Source organism: Paralichthys olivaceus, chromosome 20 (assembly GCF_024713975.1).
Source record: "Paralichthys olivaceus isolate ysfri-2021 chromosome 20, ASM2471397v2, whole genome shotgun sequence".
NCBI lineage: Eukaryota > Metazoa > Chordata > Actinopteri > Pleuronectiformes > Paralichthyidae > Paralichthys > Paralichthys olivaceus.
The window spans coordinates 6,892,879-6,911,296 of record NC_091112.1 but is presented as its reverse complement, the minus strand read 5'-3'; the positions used below and the strand labels follow the sequence as shown (position 1 = coordinate 6,911,296).

Genomic DNA, 18,418 nt, shown 5'->3' with positions numbered 1-18,418 from the left:
TTGCAGTCAGGACGAAGATCAGAAGAGTCATTTACACAGAGGATAATCAAAAAGGACCTGCTGATTGCTGAACAAGAAAAAGTCCTTGCGGGTCAGGAGCAGCTGGTGATGGACTTGAGAGTGGCAGAGGAGTCTTTTGCACAAACACTGGAAGAGAAAAGTCTGTTCATTTCAGAGCAAACTGCAATAATCACGGAGCATGAGAGGTCATTAACCCTGCTCAGAGAGGAACTGGCTCACGTGGCAAGGACTTCAAATGAAAATATTATACAGCAATCAGACGAGAAAGACTTGATCATAGCAGAGCAAGAGAGAGTCATTTCAGAACGTGACTGCTCTCTCACACAGCTCGAGGATGAGCTTGAGACCTCTGAAAAACGCCTGAGTGATATCCAGCAGCGAATGGCCGCAAAAGAATCAGAGCTTGAAAAATGTCTGGATGAGTTGGAGAGCACCAAGTCTGACTTGGAAAGCCGTATGGGTGAAATGGAGAGTTGTAAATTAGAACTGGAGAATGAGCGAGCAGAGTTGGAAAGTTGTAAGGGTGAACTTTCAAACTCCAGACAGAAAGAGCGAATGTCTTCTAATGAAATCAAGCAGCTCATGGGCACAGTGGAGGACCTGCAGAAACGCTGTCACCAGGGCAGCCTGTCGGAAAGTGACACCATCCAAAAAATGCAGGATGAGACTGGAAAGAAGCTCGAAGTTCTCAGGGCAGAGCTGGACGAGATGTATGGCCAGCAAATTGTCCAAATGAAGCAGGAGCTTAATCTACAACATGCAGCGAAAGTGGAGCAAATGACTGAGCTCCATAGTTCTGAGCTCGAGCTTCTTAAAGCACAACTGTCTCAAAGCTCAACTGTTAGCGCTGCTGAGGTGGTTAGTCTCAATGCTAGGATTAAGGAGCTTCAGGAGACAGTAGAGCAAACCCAATCAATGCATGATAAAACCATACATGAGCTAAGCCAAGTCACCCAAGAAAAGCTCAACCTGCAGGTCAAGGTTGATTATCTTCTTCAGGATCTTTGTTCTGCTAATGAAAAAGTGGAGCAGGTCTCACGCAGTCTTATCTCTCAGGAAAGCCAACATGGTGAACTGCAGCGCCTCCAGGAGACAATTGACGGTCTGAGGAGCGAGCTGGCCGCTGCTCAGGAAGCTGCTCAAGATGCAGAAACTAAACATGAATCAGAAGTAACCAACTACAAGATCAAGTTGGAGATGCTAGAGAGGGAGAAAGATGCTGTACTGGACCGAATGGCCGAGTCTCAGGAAGCAGAGCTCGACCGGCTCAGGACTCAGCTTCTGTTCAGCCATGAGGAAGAGCTTACCCATCTGCGTGAAGAATTGCAGAGGGAGAGCTTCATGAACACAGAAAATCTTCTTAATGAAGCTGCTGTTAAACATGAGAGAGTGCTGCATGAGTTGCGTGTTAGTTACGAAGAAGAGCTGCATCTGTCACGAAGAGAGAAGACAAATTTTGCCACAGAGCGAGATGAGCTTTTGGACCAAATTGTTGGCCTGAAAGAAGATCTAAAGCTGGCTTTGCACAGCTCCAAAGCAGATGAGCTTGTCCAGCAGCTCAAAGAGCTTCAGGTGGAGATCGAAGAATTGAGAAAGGGAGGAGAAGAACGAGCTAGAATGGAAAATGAAATTCAGACATTACGAGAAAAGAAAGAAGTGCTGGAAAAACAGACACAAGACAAAGAACAATCCTGGGAGAACAAGTGGAAAGAGCAGGAATTAGAAAAGACAACGTTAATAGAATCTAATAACACTTTAAAAGAAGAGTTGGACTCAAACTTTTTGGAAATTGAGACACTGACAACAGAAAATAATCAAATTCAGCAACTAGTAGATGAGCTCAGAGAGAAAATTGAAAACCAGAGGACTACTTTCTCATTCGCTGAAAAGAATTTTGAGGTAAACTACCAGGAGCTGAAGGAGGAGTACATGTGTCTCATTGAGGCAAAGACGCAGTTAGAAGAGAGGACACTGAAGGACACACATGAGTCAGCGGCGAAAATTGCCAGCCTTCAGTCACAGATTCTGGATCTGGAAGAGAGCAGCAGAGATATCAAATTGGAGGATGCTAAAACAGAGAGTGAAGCTTCGGTCAAAAAAGTTACTGCTGAGCTAATGGAGAAACTGAATGTTACTTTGGGTGAGAAGGAAATCCTGGCTAGGAGGGTTTCTGAAGTTACAGAGAAACTCATGTTCACAGAGAGCAAAGTGGGACAGCTGGAGGACGAGCTGATGAACGTGAGAAAAGAAAACACAAAGGTCATGGCCCAGAATGAAAGCCTAGAAAAAGAACTGGAAAAAGAACAAGAGATTATGAGAGAGCAGGCAAGGGGGCAGGATGCCCAGAGTAAAGCTAAGCTGCAGACAGAAGAGGAAGCTGCTGAGCCAGTTAGTTCTTTTGAGGATCATCACTCTGAGATTCAATCTTTGCGAGAGGAGATAAAGGGTCTTCAGTCTCTGCTGCGGACAGCTGAGGCTGAGAGAGACAACATCAAGCAGACCCTGGATCTCCAGAAGATTTTGCAGACTAATGCAGCGGCAGACCAGTCTTTGGGGGAGGGACCTGTTGAAGGACGATCCTCGCCACAGAAGTCCACAGCTTCAGGGTCAAACAGGCGCAAGAGACGGCAGAGGTCGAAGCAGGAGCGCAAACTGGTCACTTCTCCATCTGGCAGCAGACAAGAAACGCAAAGGGAGGAGGAAGAGGAGGCAGCAGCGGAGGAAGAGAGAGCTACAAGTGCCGCAGAGCAGGAGAAGCAGCCTCAGATGGAGAGCCAGGTTATATCACGTTCACAGGAGAGGGCCAGTAAGGAGGACTCCACTGACGGGTACCAGGGAGACGGAGGCAGAGGCAACATCAACAAACAGGTAGGCGCTCACTGACATACAGCTACTGCACCACTCTAAAATGACTGCACTGCCTTTTCTCTACCTTTTTTAGTCAGAATTAAATTACATGTTTGATTGGCTTTTCGAAAACTGTGTCTACAGAATGTGCAGTGAAAGAGGCGTGTATGTCATTCACAATTAATCCTGTGATGTCTCATGTTGTAATCAGCCTCATCACAAATGCGTGCACAGCATCCATAGCCAAATAAAGCTTAAACATGGAACATATGGCTGAGGGATGTTTTCTCCCCAGTGACAGTCATGAGTGCAAAGGCTTATCACTCGGCAGCATTGAGCTGCACAGTCAGACAATTAGATAACCCTGTCTTTTATTAAGTGTGTGAGGACCATTCATTGGCATCAAAGGGGGCACTTGTGGGACTGTAATGTAAAAGAGAAAATGCACACATAGTTCAACCTGCACAAAGCAGTGAGGTGTCAAGACTTTATCGCTATTCTGCTCATTTCTACTTTTAAAGGGGGGCCATGCAATATTTATAATGTGCTTTCATTTGATGCTGCCAGTCTGCAGTCAGAATGTGATGTTGCTTTGGAAAAGGACTGAAAATTGAAAAGAACAGAAAACAATCACCCACAGTCTTCTGACAGCTTTGAATCATTGCCATTGTGTAGAAATGGGTACATTGTAGTTTCTTTCCCTCCTGCAGGGAGTGAAGGGTTTGAGGTGAGAAGCCATTTTACCCCAGTCACGTCTGTGTCTGTGTCACTTCAAGCTCTGTCTCAGTTACACCAGACAAAAGATAGTTTACAGTGTCCGTCTGCCATTTCACATCTGTGTTCTGTATTGATCCTCGTCAGTTCCTGAGTTGGAGTATTTTCTGTGTGCTTGACCAAAAAAGCCCAACCTGAAATGCAAGTTTAGAAGTCGTGATGTGGGGAAATTAGTTTTTATTCAATATGTCTTTATATTCTGTTATAAGATGTTCTACCTTTGTACTGCCAAGACCACAACTTAAATAATTGGTTTAATAAACAGCTTCACTGTGGACCTGAATTTGAATAATGAAAAAACAGACAATAATCAGAACTATTTCATTCTGAAATGTAGGCGGACAACTTTAATAACAAACTGTACACTTACTCTCCCTCTCAGGAAGTGGTCCATAATGATACATCTTGTCTTTCTGTCCATCATGTCCCATTTGTCTGCATTTGTATTGGGGTAATATTTCAAACAGGTTTGAAAAAAAAAAACTACAATATTTTTTCTGCTTTCTTATTTAGGTGAGCCAACATGGGATGGACGGCCATCACGCGGAGCCTGTCGCATGCCAGAGAGCAGAGGGAAAAGAGACTACTGAGCATGTAAATGGCACTAACCGCTTACTTCCCATCCTTGACTTTGATATAGAACATCAAACACTCTAATGCTCAATAAACAGATGCTCATATAGCAGTTTTGTATTATTTCAGTTTGATGAATACAACCTCTTAGTGAGGAGGCGTCATGATATTTACTTAGCGCCCCCGAAATTGTTCATGCAAATTAAAACTGGAAAACAACAGTGTCGTGACTGCACATCAACTGAAGTCAATTAGCAGATGAAAATATAGCTGTGCCAGTAGACGTATTAGCCTCAAAACATTTCCAGAGCAGTGCAGTACTGTGAAAGAAATAAAGAGGGAATAGTTTGGCTATAAACATCTTTCATTAGCCAACTTGTCCATGACATTACAGGATGATCCTTGACACCGCCCAAGGCGGCTGTCAGAGAGAGATTTCCTAGCAACTACTGAATTGTTCATGAATTTCTTTGCCAAAATATTCCCATGAAATCTAAAAAACTTCTCAGTAAGTAGGCATGGAGAGCAGCATATTTAACTTACCATATGTACATTTGTTCATGTATCTCATTGAAAATGATTTCAAAGTGTTTTTCCTGCTTCAGGAGATGGAGCTTTGGTAATGAGGTCCAGCCAAAACATGTCATGTCAATAATGATTTCTGAATCTTCATAGCATCAAAGAACTAATTAAAACCAAACTTATTAAGAAAATAAACATTCGAACAAATATCAGTATGACCCTGAAATTACAGAAACCTTCTTAGACACTTTTATCAGAAGTATGTTTTGACTCTAGTTCTATCCACTTACTTGGAGGTTGCTGGGTTTATGGCCTATACTGCAGCCAGCCACCAGGGGGCGGTGGAGATGATTTGGCTTCACTTTTAGGGAGCTGTCATTTCATCCATCTTTGTATACAGTGTCGTGACACTTAAAAACGAACCTATTTTTTAAGAGACGTTCCTGCACAAGGGCAAATCAATCCTTCATGTTTTTATAGGTTATATTAATTAATTTAGTATCAGTTATTTTTCTCAGTAAACTTGTTTGTACGTCATGTTTTTTTGAGCAGCAACATGCACGTGATTGCAGCTTTAAGAGACCTCTCTTCACTGCACCGTCAGATATAGTGTGGATGGGTACAAAGCATTTTGAATGCTGCTTAATTAAGATGCAGAGTGCACTTTAAAAACGTCTGACATCAAAGGTAAAAGAATCGCCATTTCATAAATGTGAAGCCCTGACGAATTGGAGCTAATGCATTATGCATAATTAGAGAAAGGCTCACTGTGTGCCTTTTGTTCTCTGTCCCAGAAGTGATAATGACAGACCTCTTCTCATGAAAACAGATGGCCACTGCTCTGACAGAAACAAGATTATGTTATTTCATCATTTAGCCCCTCTAATTAGCAAATACGGAAACATGCTGCATAATATAATTTGTGATTAATTAAAGTGATATTATCCTGTTCTTTTTACAACTCTTCCAAGCTGCGCAGCATTTTCCTTTCGTTCCTCCACGCTGGCTCTTAATATCTTGAGGTTGTTCTTTTGTTCCATCAAATTTAGCACAAACGTTTACTTAAAGTCAAGAATGATCTGATCAGAATTTGCTCAAAGGTCAAAGTTCAAATCCACTGTGTCCTTGCAAAATGCATTTTTACCATAACTCAAGAACTGAATTGTTGATTAGCACTAATTCTAGTCTTGTTACCGTTTGTGACCATTTTTAAGAAAATTAGGACAAACACTGTCATATACATGGAAACGTTGATGAGGAATATGTCTTCTTCTTGTCTTAAGGGTGAGTGCCAGCTGCAGATGGAGGCCCAGCGCATCAGCCTGTCTCAGATCCATGCCGCCCAGGTCGAGCTGCTGCAGGAGGAGACGGATGCCCACACACACTCCCTGGAGCTGAAATTGCAGAATCAGAAAGTTCACAGCGACCTTGGTGAGCTGATGTGCAGTTGGTTGCCTTTGTGTGCCTCTGTGTTTCTGGCAAAGCAGTGGTCCCTTTCGGGTGCTTTGATGCATCATTCATGATGGATCAAAACAGAATGGGATTCTGGTTCGCTGATATATCGAGCATTTCTTTTCTACTCTGTTATCATCATGAATTTTCTGCTTTTTTCACAGATGAGCCAAAATTCTTCAAATATCAGAACATGTTACAAGCTGTGTCAGAAGAATGCATTGAGATCATTCTGGTAATTATATTTAAAATATAGAATGTCACACAATATAGACCTACGCCAAGGCTCAAAAATCCCCTTCAATTATATTCAACTAAATTAAGCACACTCAGATATCAAACAATATTCCCTGGAAAATTGGTGAAAATCTAACAATGTTAAAGAAAAAATTCCTCTGCACCTTTGTCCAGATCTGTGCCAAACTTGAACGTGTTCTTTATTCGCCCACGTTCCAACCTTTCATGAAGTTTCATGGAATCCCATTCAGTAGTTTTGTGTTATCCTACTTACAAACCAACCAACCAACAAACAGATAGGGGTGAAAACATGACCTCCTTGGCGGAGGTAATTATATAAATACAAAGACTGTAATAAAGGTAAATGTTTTGTGTCTTTACGTTATCACAGTGTGCAAACATTTCTCTTTCAGTCTTTCCGAAAGTTGTTCGGTGAAGAGTTTTTGGAAAGTGTTGATCTGAGCTGGCAGCCCCCTTCAGAGGAAAGACCTGAAACTAGTGAATCCACCTCCATTATACAGGAAGCCAGAGGTAAAATTAGTCATAGAATTCAAGAAATTTAAAAAAAAGTACCACAAAGAACAAAACTTGAATGCAGCAGTGCTTTCTGAATATATACAGCATATCTGTGTACAACTGTATATTCAAAATCCAGCAACATACTTGTACATTTTAAAATAAAACTAGAGTCTAAAACGGTATATGACACATTTCTGTCTCTAATTGTAGAGCTATACAGAGGTCTTCATCAGGTGAGGGAGAGGATTGAACAGGAGCATCAGAGACTGTCACAGCTCCAGGCTCTGCTGAGGGTGGATGGGAACAAGGTAAAATCTGAAGACTGAGTCTGTTTAATGAACAGAGGTGGATAACAGAGTCAACAGAGACACGCTAACCAATCTGTTTGTGTCACAGATGATAGAACTGCAGATGGCGTTCAATGAACTGAAGAGCAGCAGTGAGAAGGAGATCTGTGACCTACGTGTGCAGGTTGCCAGCTATAGCTCCTCAAGCAAAGGTAAACAGAGTTGAAGTGTATAATGAAAATTCTAAATCAATAAAACATTCTATCTTGAAACTTTCCACACCCTGTGTATATACTGAAAAACACATACCTGAAAATAGCACATTTCTCTTACCTGTTTTTAGATGTGGCAGTACCGTTCACTGTTGCTTTGATTCGTCTCTATTTACACATGAATTTCTTACTTATAGATAAGGTCATTTGTCACTGCAGAGGCCATTTTTTTCAAGAAGGAACATTTTAAGTTTCATTTAATTGATTCTAAACATAAATACCACACGGTTAAGCATCTTTCACATTTCTCCTCTTTATCATTGTGTTCAGAGGAGCAGGTTGGGGCACCATCTACCTCCATAGCCAGTGAGTTACAGAAGCTGAAGATGGAGGCTCAGGAGAAGCAGCTCCAGCTGGAGGAGAGTCACAGACAAGAGCTGGAGCGTCTCAGAGCTCACTACCAACATGAGGCCATAGAGGCAGAGGAGCGATTCGCCACTGAGCTCTTCCTGCTGCAGCAGCAACTACAGGAGGCCACAAGCACACAGACCCACTACAGGTGAGGACACTGTGAAAACACAACACGTGATAAGTTCTCACACAAGTTTTTAAACAGACGTAAATGCATTTTAAAGCAAACATCAATTACACAGATGGTGATTAGAAACTACATGAAATGTTGATCACAGGAAACATAAATGGTGCCAAATAAAAAAACTGAAATGCCAGACTTTCCAAATGATCTATGTCTTTACGATGTGATAACAAAATAAGAGAATTTGCTTCAGTATGTAGAATTGTTATCTCAGGTGTCACAGACGTTCAGAAAGAGAAAATGGTCCATCCATTCCTTTTCTAAACTGTTCATCCTTTGATGGTCACAGAGAGAGGTGGAGCCAGTCTAAGCTGGTACAGCGGATACACCCTAGAAAGGTCGCCAGCATACCGCAGGGCCAACATACATAGACAAACAACCAGTCACACTCCTGTAGTCAATTTAGAGTCATCGGATAACCTAAGCTGTGTATCTTTGGACTGTGAGAGGAAGCCAGATTCCCCTTAGAACACCCACACAGACACAGGGAGATCTGAACCAAGGTTTGAAATTAAATGGTGATCCAATCAATTAAACTTAGTATGTTTAACAATCTGGTTTGATCTTCTCTTTCACTGGTTCTTCTCATTCAGTTTACTTTAAATTAGAGGAACTCATGTAAATAGTTGATTGTTTTATACAGTGCATATAAAAAAATACTGAGCTACATGATGCCCAAGTTATCTTCTAACATCTGCTGGTCTGCACATGCTATGTAGCATGTGGCAGCTATCTGACCCAGTTCCTTTGACGACAAAGACTCGACTAATGAAATATTCACCAGTTCGTGTAAAGCGTCATTCAGGCCTTTTGTTAGTCCTCTAACCTAGAAAAGTGCCTTTTCAACTATTCCAGATGGCTTCCTGAGGGAAGTGATCATTGACGCACTGACGTGCTATACGTAGGAGACAAGATGAATTTGAGGCACTCTACATAAGTGCTCAGAAGATGAAACCAAATTGTTTTTTTAATGAATTTCAGGTTGAAATGGCAAAAGCATCAGGTATTTACTGTCAGGTGTAAATAAACCACTGACTGTAACATATACAAATATATATAGTCTGTGGCATAACCTATCACAAATGGCTTTTTATTTATTCCTGTGTAAAAAGTACACACTGCAAAAAATTTTATGCAAACAATACTTAATCATAAACAATTAATATCTCTGAAATACTAGTGATGACATATGGTCACAGAATAATTTATATTCTATCATCTAGATTGCTGTGGGTGAGTCCCACTGTTACTGTGAAAACTTAGATGCTGCTGCCCTCCACTGTTTGATTCTCTATATACACTTAATATCTTAGTATTATAGTTTTCATGACTAGATCTTAAAAAATTGTTGTCTAATGCTAGTCATGCTTTAGAAAAAGATTCCCAGACATACAGTAAAACCTGGATTTCTATTTACTCCCATTAACTTCACATAAATCCTGACGATATACAAATATATGTATTATTATGTAATATGTATGAAGCTGTTGAAATATTGTTCATACAAAACAAGGAATTTGAAAATGCAACTTTGGACTAGAAGGGCATTTTTCCTTTTTTAAAATAATATATTAATTAATTAATCATTAAACAAACCAGCTGCCCAAATATGCCGTCACTTCAATTTATTTTCAATTCGAATCAAAAATCTTTCAGTTGTTCTTATTTTTTTGTTGTGGACTCTGATCCCAAAGTATAAACCATCAAATTTGTATGACAGAAAATATTCAGACTTAAAATCTTACTTAAACCAAGGTGTGATAGTCTCCTTTGAAATATTGCTATAAGAGCCAACATGCATTCTGGTAATAACAGTGTCCCTGGTTCACGGCTTCATGGTCCTTATAGACGCAAAAGAATTAAGAATTAATTTTATGATATTGCATTTATTCTTTCCTGTAATATTGTATACAAAAATCTGAATCTGTAAACTTTTAAACTCATGTTTAGTTCACAGAACAATTAATTTCGCTTTCTGACTTTCAGCTTGTCCACAGTTCCTGAGTCCAGCTCTGAGAGGACAGACGAGCACATCGAGGACCTAAAGGTTTGACTTCTGCATTTTGGTCTCATCTAAATCCCTCACGTCACATGGATCACATCCCACCATGAGCCGAAACGTGTACATGCATTAAAATGCTATGACAGTTGGGGGTTGTTGCAGCCTTTAGGCTAAAACATGCTCTAAATCCCTAGCTTTGCTTCAGAACCAACATCATGAGCAAACCTATATCTAACGATTAAAAGGGTCAGACGTTACATAACCCGCCACTTTAGCGTGCTACTTGTGAACCAAGTGGACTTACTGTAGTCTCAGTGGCTGCGTGAAAAGAGGATTCTGTCTTGCGTGAATGACCCGCTCTCCATTGAAGTCATCTCCCTCTCGCATCGCTCCAACTTCCATCCCTTCCCAGCCTGTCACTCTCACTCCCTCCAACGTCAGAAGTCCACAACTCGCAACCGTGGGCCTCCTGCCTCCTCATCCGCAGAGATCAGCGATAGTGGAAGATTGACTGACGCACAGGAGGAACAGAAACTAAAAAAAAACTTGGCATGACACTTTAAAGACATTATATATTTGGATTGGAAATGTTAAGCTTGAGGCGAGTGCTAGCACAGAAGCTCCATGACTGTGAAACAAACAAGACAGGGATTCATCACGAGACAGAGCAGTAGTGTGTTGGGGGAAAATGTAGCTGTAATATAAGGCAAGACATCTCTTAATCGCCCTGTCATCCCCTCCCCTAAGGGGGAGGAGAGAACAAAATAGTGCATTTATTAGTGGGTTGGTTTGAGCAACAGTGAAGAAAACCTGTTTATTTCAGGAACTGTCTTGAGGAACTTTTGTTTTTTAGAACTTCTTATAACTGGCTTGTAGTCAGCATAATTTTAAAACACTTCAGTGTGCTGTTATCTAGGACTTGAATTTTAATCCCTGCAACTACTCCTATCCTCCTCTTCTCTGCTGTCTTCACTCTTCACAGGACCAGCTTGAACAAGAGTTGTCAGAGGGAGGTGTAGAGTTGAGTTTGCCTAGCAGGTTTGCAGGCCTGACTGCACAGCTGCAGGCTCTGAGGAAAGCTCTCTACCACAAGTATGTCCAAGAGGTGGCCACTCTGAAGGAACAGCACAACAGTGAGCTGAGGAGACTGAGAGAAGAAAGTGAGCAGGGGAGGCAAAGAGAGGAGTGTCAGGAAGAGAGAGGAGAGAGGGAGCAGGATTTCAGCTGTGCTGGAAGCTCCAGTGGGACCCTTGAGGCGGCCAGGCAGGTCGTGCTGGAAGAAAAACAACACTGGGAGAGAGTGGAGGAAGAAGTTGCTAAAGTAGGTGGCCAGGCATTTTACTGCTACTCTCATATGTAGACAGTATTGACGACGATTGTATTTATTTTTATTGATATGAAAAGATGTATTTGTTATTAGTCATTGTCATACTTAACTTAACTTAATAGTTCTGACAGCACATGTTAGGTGTCATCATTTTAAAGACCAAAGAATTAGTTAACAAAATAATCTGCAGAATAATCGAAAATGAAACCAGTCGTTGCAGCCCTAGAGTTATTCTGAAAAGTTTAAAACGCAATTTAACCCTCTCAGATTCACATCATGTCCCACATAATATAGAGTTCTGTAAAATATCTTTGTATCCATGTTTTCTGTCAGGCCATAGTTCAGATGTCAGTGGAGTTTGCACAGCAGACTGAGCTGGCTCGCATCAAGCGTTCCTGCCTGACGAGTACCTCAATGCAGACACGGTCATATGAGGAGGAGATGAAGGAGAGGGAGGACAAGCAGCCAACTCCCAGGGCTTCATTCTCCCCGGGCGCCTGGATGGAGGAGGTGGAGAGGGAGAGACTGGAGAAGGAGCTGGAGGAGAGGAACGCAGAGATCCGAAAATTAAAGGAGGAGCTGCAGAGAAGTGAAACAGCACCTGAGCAGGTTAGTGAGCGGTTATTCTAATCTGTTTATTTATTTTGACCCCTCACCATATTTCATCTGAGACAACTCACTTCTGATGTGGCAATAATGTCTTACAATGCAGGTATTGCATCAATTAGACTGATGTATACTGTATCATTGATTATGTATGCCTGAGCTCTTTACCTGCTGGCTATGACTTAGTGTCAACATACTGTATATAGTTAATATTGTGGTTGGGGCTGTTTTATTTTGCCTTGTGCAAACTTTTAACAGCAACATATTTTGGTTTTCAAGTTAACAGTAACATTAACAATGGGTTGCGTGTCAGATGCTATTTTAAATATTTTTTAACCCACTTTTCACCTAAAAAGAAACACAGGACCACAAGATACAAATAGCTGCTCTCTCATTAAAGTGTGTGATTATTTTTGCTATAAATTGAGATACTTTTAAAAAGCTCTTTTAGTTATACATAGCCATAACCAGATTTGGGGAAAACAATTCCTCAAGGTTATTAACAGCAGTTTATTGGTTTGATGTCAAAAAATAGACCTCATTCATGAAGAGCTAATCCCAGGGTCTGGTCGTCTTTCACTTACCATTTATTGCATGATTAGGCTTTAACTGTGTGGTAGCAGTGGCTGTCAGGTTCAGTGTTCCTTATCAATTGAGTTGCTCCTGCACACACTTGGTGCTGATTCAGATTATAATTCAGAGAAAAATGTTCTTAAGCTTCTATTAGTGGCTTAGATTAATTTTAATAATGAAAAAGACATCTCTGGCATGTTGTCTTTAGTCTATAACACCCAGCTGAGAGGTTTTTTGCAGCGTGTTATTCTCTAGTAAATTCTCCTCAATTATCTCATTGATTTAAATTTACTTAAAAAGCCAGAATGATCTTTTGTAAATGGATATCCTGCATAAAACCTTTATTTTGGAAACAAACCTTTAATGTTCCCTGGGACCATTAGATATGGATAAAATAGGTCAAGATTATAAATTATGACGATGAAAGTTTGTAAAACAAGCTTTTGAAATGAACAAATGATGGAACATCGATTGATGATTGTATGTTGGTTTTGTGTTTAGAGTTCCATGTTTTTGTGTGCACCAATATGCAAATTTACTGTCTGAAACACTCAACTCTTTTTTTTGTCTGGGTTATTTTGTAATCTGACATTTTGACTTCATATTATAGTCATTAGATTTGAGATCTGTTAAAATAAAACATACTTAAAAATTTTTTTTAGCTGTAACCCAATTCTGTGCTACTTTACCACAAACCAGCTTATTCAATGCTTCTCTTGCATGTAACAAATTTTAATACCTCACTATGTAAACAGTATTAAATATTGTTTGTTAGGAACACTATACAAGTGTCATTTAAAACATTTACTCATATGTGTCTATAAAAGTACTTTAATTGAGAACAGTGTCCATCTCGCTCATCTGAAGTCTCTTGCACAGTCGTCGTGTCTGTGAGACTGTAGAAGTTGAGCTGAGTTTATGCTGTACTCCCAGGAGGTGGCGCTATCGTGTCTTTGCCTCAGGTGCACCTGTTGCCATAGCAGCACAAAGATAGTAGTGTTTCTTTCAGCTCCAAGAGAGTGAGAAGTGCGTCTTTGTGTTTGTTTGTGTGTGTCTGTGTGCTCGTAGAAAGGGCAGCGTGCACGTACGTGTGCTGTATGGTGCCTAATTTGAATTCACTCTCGCTGATAGTGGCACATTCAGCCACGCTGTCCTCTGCTTCTCAGAGTTTTTATCCCGCTGCGATTTTACAATGACGGGGCTGCTGTCTGTGTTCTCTCTCCTGCCCGTCCAGGCCCTAAAGAAGAGGAAAGACGATCAGGAAGAAGCTGAGGAAGAGGAAGATCCAGGTGGGACGGGAATAAAGGAGTCTTATGCACTAAAGTTATCCTCAACGAATGATGGAGAGTCTTCCGATATGGACAATGAAAGGTATATTGCATTCATACTGCTCTCTAATGCTCTAATAATCAAATCAAGTTTCTGCACAACGAAAGTTCTTTGTTTGTTTAATTCTGTCCATGAATCACAGACTTTAGTACTGATTTCCAATTCAAGCCAAAGTTGGCAAAGTCTTTCCTTTGTGGTTTGACACAAGTTTAATTTCAAGCTTTTACTGACTTTTCCTTCTTGATGTCCACTTCACATATTGAAGTATTAACTACACTTTGTTTTCTCTTGTTCTTTTAGAAACCTGTTGCGTAAAGCCAATGAGAAACTCAGTCAGGTGCTGGTCGATGTTCTGAAGACAACGGCAGCAGCAGAGGAAACTATGGGGCTCCACATGCAAAGTCTGTGTGATGCTTCCAGTGAAGAGCAGCAGGCTGCAACGCCCCACACGACCTCACAGAGAGCAACCTGGCAGAAAGTCAACACACAGCCCTTCAGGCCTTATGCTGCAGGCAAGTATCACAAAGGTTTAGAAATGGTGTAGATATAGATGCTGGTCTCTTTATACTGGCCACAGATGGAATGACTGTGGTTCAAATGTCATTCTGTAGTTAGAAAAAAGAAGTAAGAGTATACTGTCAAAATGTACTGTAGACTCTCAGTACTGGAATGTCTTCTGCAGTTCTGCCACTGCAGCTGCACTTCATGAGGCCTCAGAGTCATCATCCAACATCCAAAATCTGCCAAGACTCATCAGTCCCTTTAAATTCAATGTACATGATTTTTTATTCAAATGATTCCCTGGGAAAGTGGTAATAATGTTAAAAACAGCAATGTTAAAGAAAGTGGAGGAAGAAATTGTGGATCCACCCCTTTGTATTTATGCCAAAATGTAATGAGGTCATTCTTGGCCCATGTCCCATCCCTCCACTAAGTTTTGTGGAAACCTATTCTGTAGTTTTTGGGTGATCAAGCTCAAACAAACAAACAAACGAACGAAGGGATGGGGACGAAAACATAACCTATTTGATGCTGGTAATAATGACATTTTGTGGAGTGGAGCTGACCATAAGTTTGCTTTTATTAAGTCTGCTTAACTACAACGTTTGCAATCCAAATTGCACAAATCTGATGTAAATTAGATTAATTGGGGTTTTGATTTTCTTTTTCAGTTTCAAAGTGTCAGATAAACCGCACCATGACTACATAATTCCTTTCCATAACCAAAGAGTTAATCCTGGAGTTTTTATTTGGTTTCTATGTTGAAATTACATTAACACATAGTCCACTGTCTGTTTACACTTGTACAGTCATGACTCACAGATTCAACGTGATCGTTAACTGTGAAAAGAGCAGCAAGGACAGTTAGTCCTGTAATTCCGATGTCAGGATGAATATCAGATTAGCCTGAAGTGTGAATGGTTCATTATAAGTGAATGTGGTGACTCCATGGAAGCAAAAGACACCAAAGTCTCATGACAACAGTCAAATCCTAATGCTGTTGTTGATACTAAGACTTTGCCACAATCCAAGCTGTGGATTAATTGACAAACAACCTTTTTTTTTTAAACGTGAAATATAACGTAGTATGAAACTGGCCTTATCAGTGTCTGTACTAAGGTTTTTGGTTGGTGCTTGTTGAAAGTAACTTGACTGCCTCTGTGCTTTAAAAGATTCAATGCTCTATCCAGGTGTCAATATTGTTCCAGTATGAAAATGTTTTCTCAGAAATAGAAGCATAACAAAGTGTCAAGTGTGAACCCTACTGCCGCCTCCAGCTGCCATGATACATCATGTAAACTGGCTTGAAGGCAGCTGTGTGAGCAGTATCTTGTTCTCTGGTTTATATGAACTACTCATGATGAGCATTTTTAAGTCTCTGACGGAGACAACATGACTGAAGGCACTGTGTTTTCTGCTTTGAGAGCATTTGGATTTAAAGATGAACTCATTACATTCTTGCTGTATTTCTGTAAAGGTAGTGTGTTATTGTTGGTAATATAAATGGGAAAATTAAATAGTTGAAAGTAGCTTAACATTAAGTATTTCTTGCAATGTTGTTTGGGTGTTACTCTCATGTACTTTGGTTTATCCTCCTTAGTTATTGCAAGCAGGAAAAATATCTCTATTCCCTGAAACGCTCCAAGACAGATGTAATAAACCAGTTGGTCACAAAATATCTGAGTTCTTTAAACCTCAGGTTTGTGTGTGTGATATATTTCCACTCTCTGTTCCTCCCGTCACTCCAGGCCACGCTGCTGACAGTTGCCAGGGCAGTGAGGCCTCCACAGATGATGTGATTTCGTGGTCCGGGGAGACGGAGGCTGATGAGGGTCTGGAGGAGTCCCAGCAGATGATGGACAGCCTGCTGCTGGGGGCGCGGACACAGTTAGAGAACGAGGAATATCTCATGGGCATCGGCAGCCGACTCCAAACGGCTCTGGAGAAGATGCTAATGGCCATCACAGACACCACCAACCAGGTAAAGACCAAACTTTGTTACTCAGCTGATCTGGGTATAGTGTCTGCTCCCATTCACTAGATCACCTAATTTTCTTGCCTAAATGCAAATAACACTTTCTATTTACCAGGAAACTTTGATTGTGTTTTACTTGATTAGGTTAATTATTCAGTTTTGTAAAGAAGTACTTACATTTTTGTGGAAATACATTAGTAATTTGTATTAGTTGTTTTGCAGAGAGACCATTATGAAAATTTGATGATGAAAGATGGAGGCTGCTTGTTTGTACAGTAGATATGTAGCAGGAAGCCAGAAACTGTTCAGCTTATCTAAGCTTAACGTGAGTCATAATATCATCCTTCAGATTCTGACCAAGCCATCTTTGTATACATTTAAATAATCATCACTTTTAATGTTTGATACCCACCATGAGTTAAAATCCCAAGTGAAGTCAATATTGAGTGGGTTGAGGTTTCAGAAGAGTTTGTCATGATTGGCTCTGTGTGTTTGTAAATAAACAGAAAACCCTAGTGGCACATTTAGCTTTTGTCAAAACATTTAAATGCCCACACTCCGCACAGTTAACCCCCTGTGTGGGCTTCTACGCCTGTTCATGGACGTATAATGGTGATGAGGCTGCAGAATTTGGCCGGCAACAAAGTTGTCCTGTCTAGAATTCAAGCACAAAAGAGCTGCCTCATTCCCGCTGGTTGCCTGTAGATACGAGTTGTATTTACACTTGAGCTTTTGTTTGGCTGACCTGCCTATCGTAGTCCAGTGGGACAGAGCAGCTCCACCCCCCTGCAGGCTGTCTGTGTAACGTGCCTGTGTCCAGTGTCAGCCAGCAGAGACGGGGCCAGTTTAAGTAGGCCAGTGGATGTGTTACTGTGTTACTGACTGCACAACACATCTTCCCCTTGGCTGGAATTCATGCGTTATTCACGCCAACATGCATTTTATCTTGGTTATCTAAAAATAGCTTGAAAGAAATTTCAGGCCAGGCATCACAGCATCGTTGTTCCAGCATCCATCTCCATCCCAGAGAGCATGTCGGTTGAACGTTATCACCACAATTGATTATTGATGTGCATTCGCTACATGTCCATAGGCTTAAATGATAAATTGATGTCAGCAATAATTTTGAAAATGTATTAATTGTATTAAGTATTTTTTTTTTATTGCCAGAAAATTGTCTCCAACCACTAAAATATCATGAACTGGATATCTTTGAGTTCTGAACTGCTAGACAAAACAAGACCTTTTGTGTATGACAACAAGGATTCTGGGACATTTTTTATAATGTAATGTAAGTAGATTACACACGATACACACAGCAGATAAATCAAACATTTAAATGACAGTTGCTTGCAGCTCCAGTCCTCTCACAGTTTACGTCTCTTCCAACTACACACAATTAACAGCACAATAAACTTGTAATCAACAAAGCCTCTAATGGTTAGTTCAATGATTTTTCCTGCTGCTATCGATCCCGTACACATTAATCTTTCAGTGAGTGGAGCTGGATCATCATGTCTGTAAAGCAGCGTCGTGAGAGAGAGATTGATGTTACAAGCCGGTCAGGAATGTAACGTGTTTTAAGTGCTAAACGACTGCTGTAAATGATTTGCTCTGGGAAGGTGTTTGTGTTCGCTCATTGCTCACCTCCCATTATCTGCCGGTGAGACGCCTCAGTGAGACGTGGAAATTGCATGACTGTTGACATGTCAAACAGAGACAGTAGGTGGGACCTACTGTAGAGGCTGAATGTCAGAACGACTTAATTGCTTCTTTTTGAGGCTGCTTAGAGGGAGGGAATCCAGTTTGGCAACTTTTTGTGGAAAGGGTGTGTGTTGTCTGTGGTTATTTGTGTGTGTGTGTGTGTGTGTGTGTGTGTGTGTGTGTGTGTGTGTGTGTGTGTGTGTGTGTGTGTGTGTGTGTGTGTGTGTGTGTGTGTGTGTGTGTGTGTGTGTGTGTGTGTGAGATCTATTTGCAAATCTACCTGGTCCACTGGCCCTCAGGATTGAAGCCACGCCTGCTCCCCTCCCACTTCTGCTGAACAGTATCCTGCTGTGAGCGATCAG

General features: G+C 40.9%; 1 protein-coding gene across 7 annotated transcripts in view; it reads left to right on the top strand.

Moving 5' to 3' along the window:
• The window catches only part of akap9 (A kinase (PRKA) anchor protein 9), a 54,773-nt gene that overhangs the window by 12,733 nt on the left and 23,622 nt on the right, over nt 1-18,418 (top strand). For all 7 annotated transcript variants that reach the window (XM_020101968.2, XM_069516748.1, XM_020101966.2 and 4 more), the window contains 14 exons: nt 7-2,889; nt 4,156-4,236; nt 6,021-6,168; nt 6,354-6,424; nt 6,840-6,957; nt 7,156-7,253; nt 7,342-7,444; nt 7,775-8,003; nt 10,026-10,086; nt 11,024-11,362; nt 11,702-11,977; nt 13,782-13,918; nt 14,177-14,388; nt 16,126-16,358. In XM_020101968.2, coding sequence (XP_019957527.2) covers nt 7-2,889; nt 4,156-4,236; nt 6,021-6,168; nt 6,354-6,424; nt 6,840-6,957; nt 7,156-7,253; nt 7,342-7,444; nt 7,775-8,003; nt 10,026-10,086; nt 11,024-11,362; nt 11,702-11,977; nt 13,782-13,918; nt 14,177-14,388; nt 16,126-16,358 — 4,989 coding nt within the window. The remainder of the gene's footprint in view (nt 1-6; nt 2,890-4,155; nt 4,237-6,020; nt 6,169-6,353; nt 6,425-6,839; nt 6,958-7,155; nt 7,254-7,341; nt 7,445-7,774; nt 8,004-10,025; nt 10,087-11,023; nt 11,363-11,701; nt 11,978-13,781; nt 13,919-14,176; nt 14,389-16,125; nt 16,359-18,418) is intronic.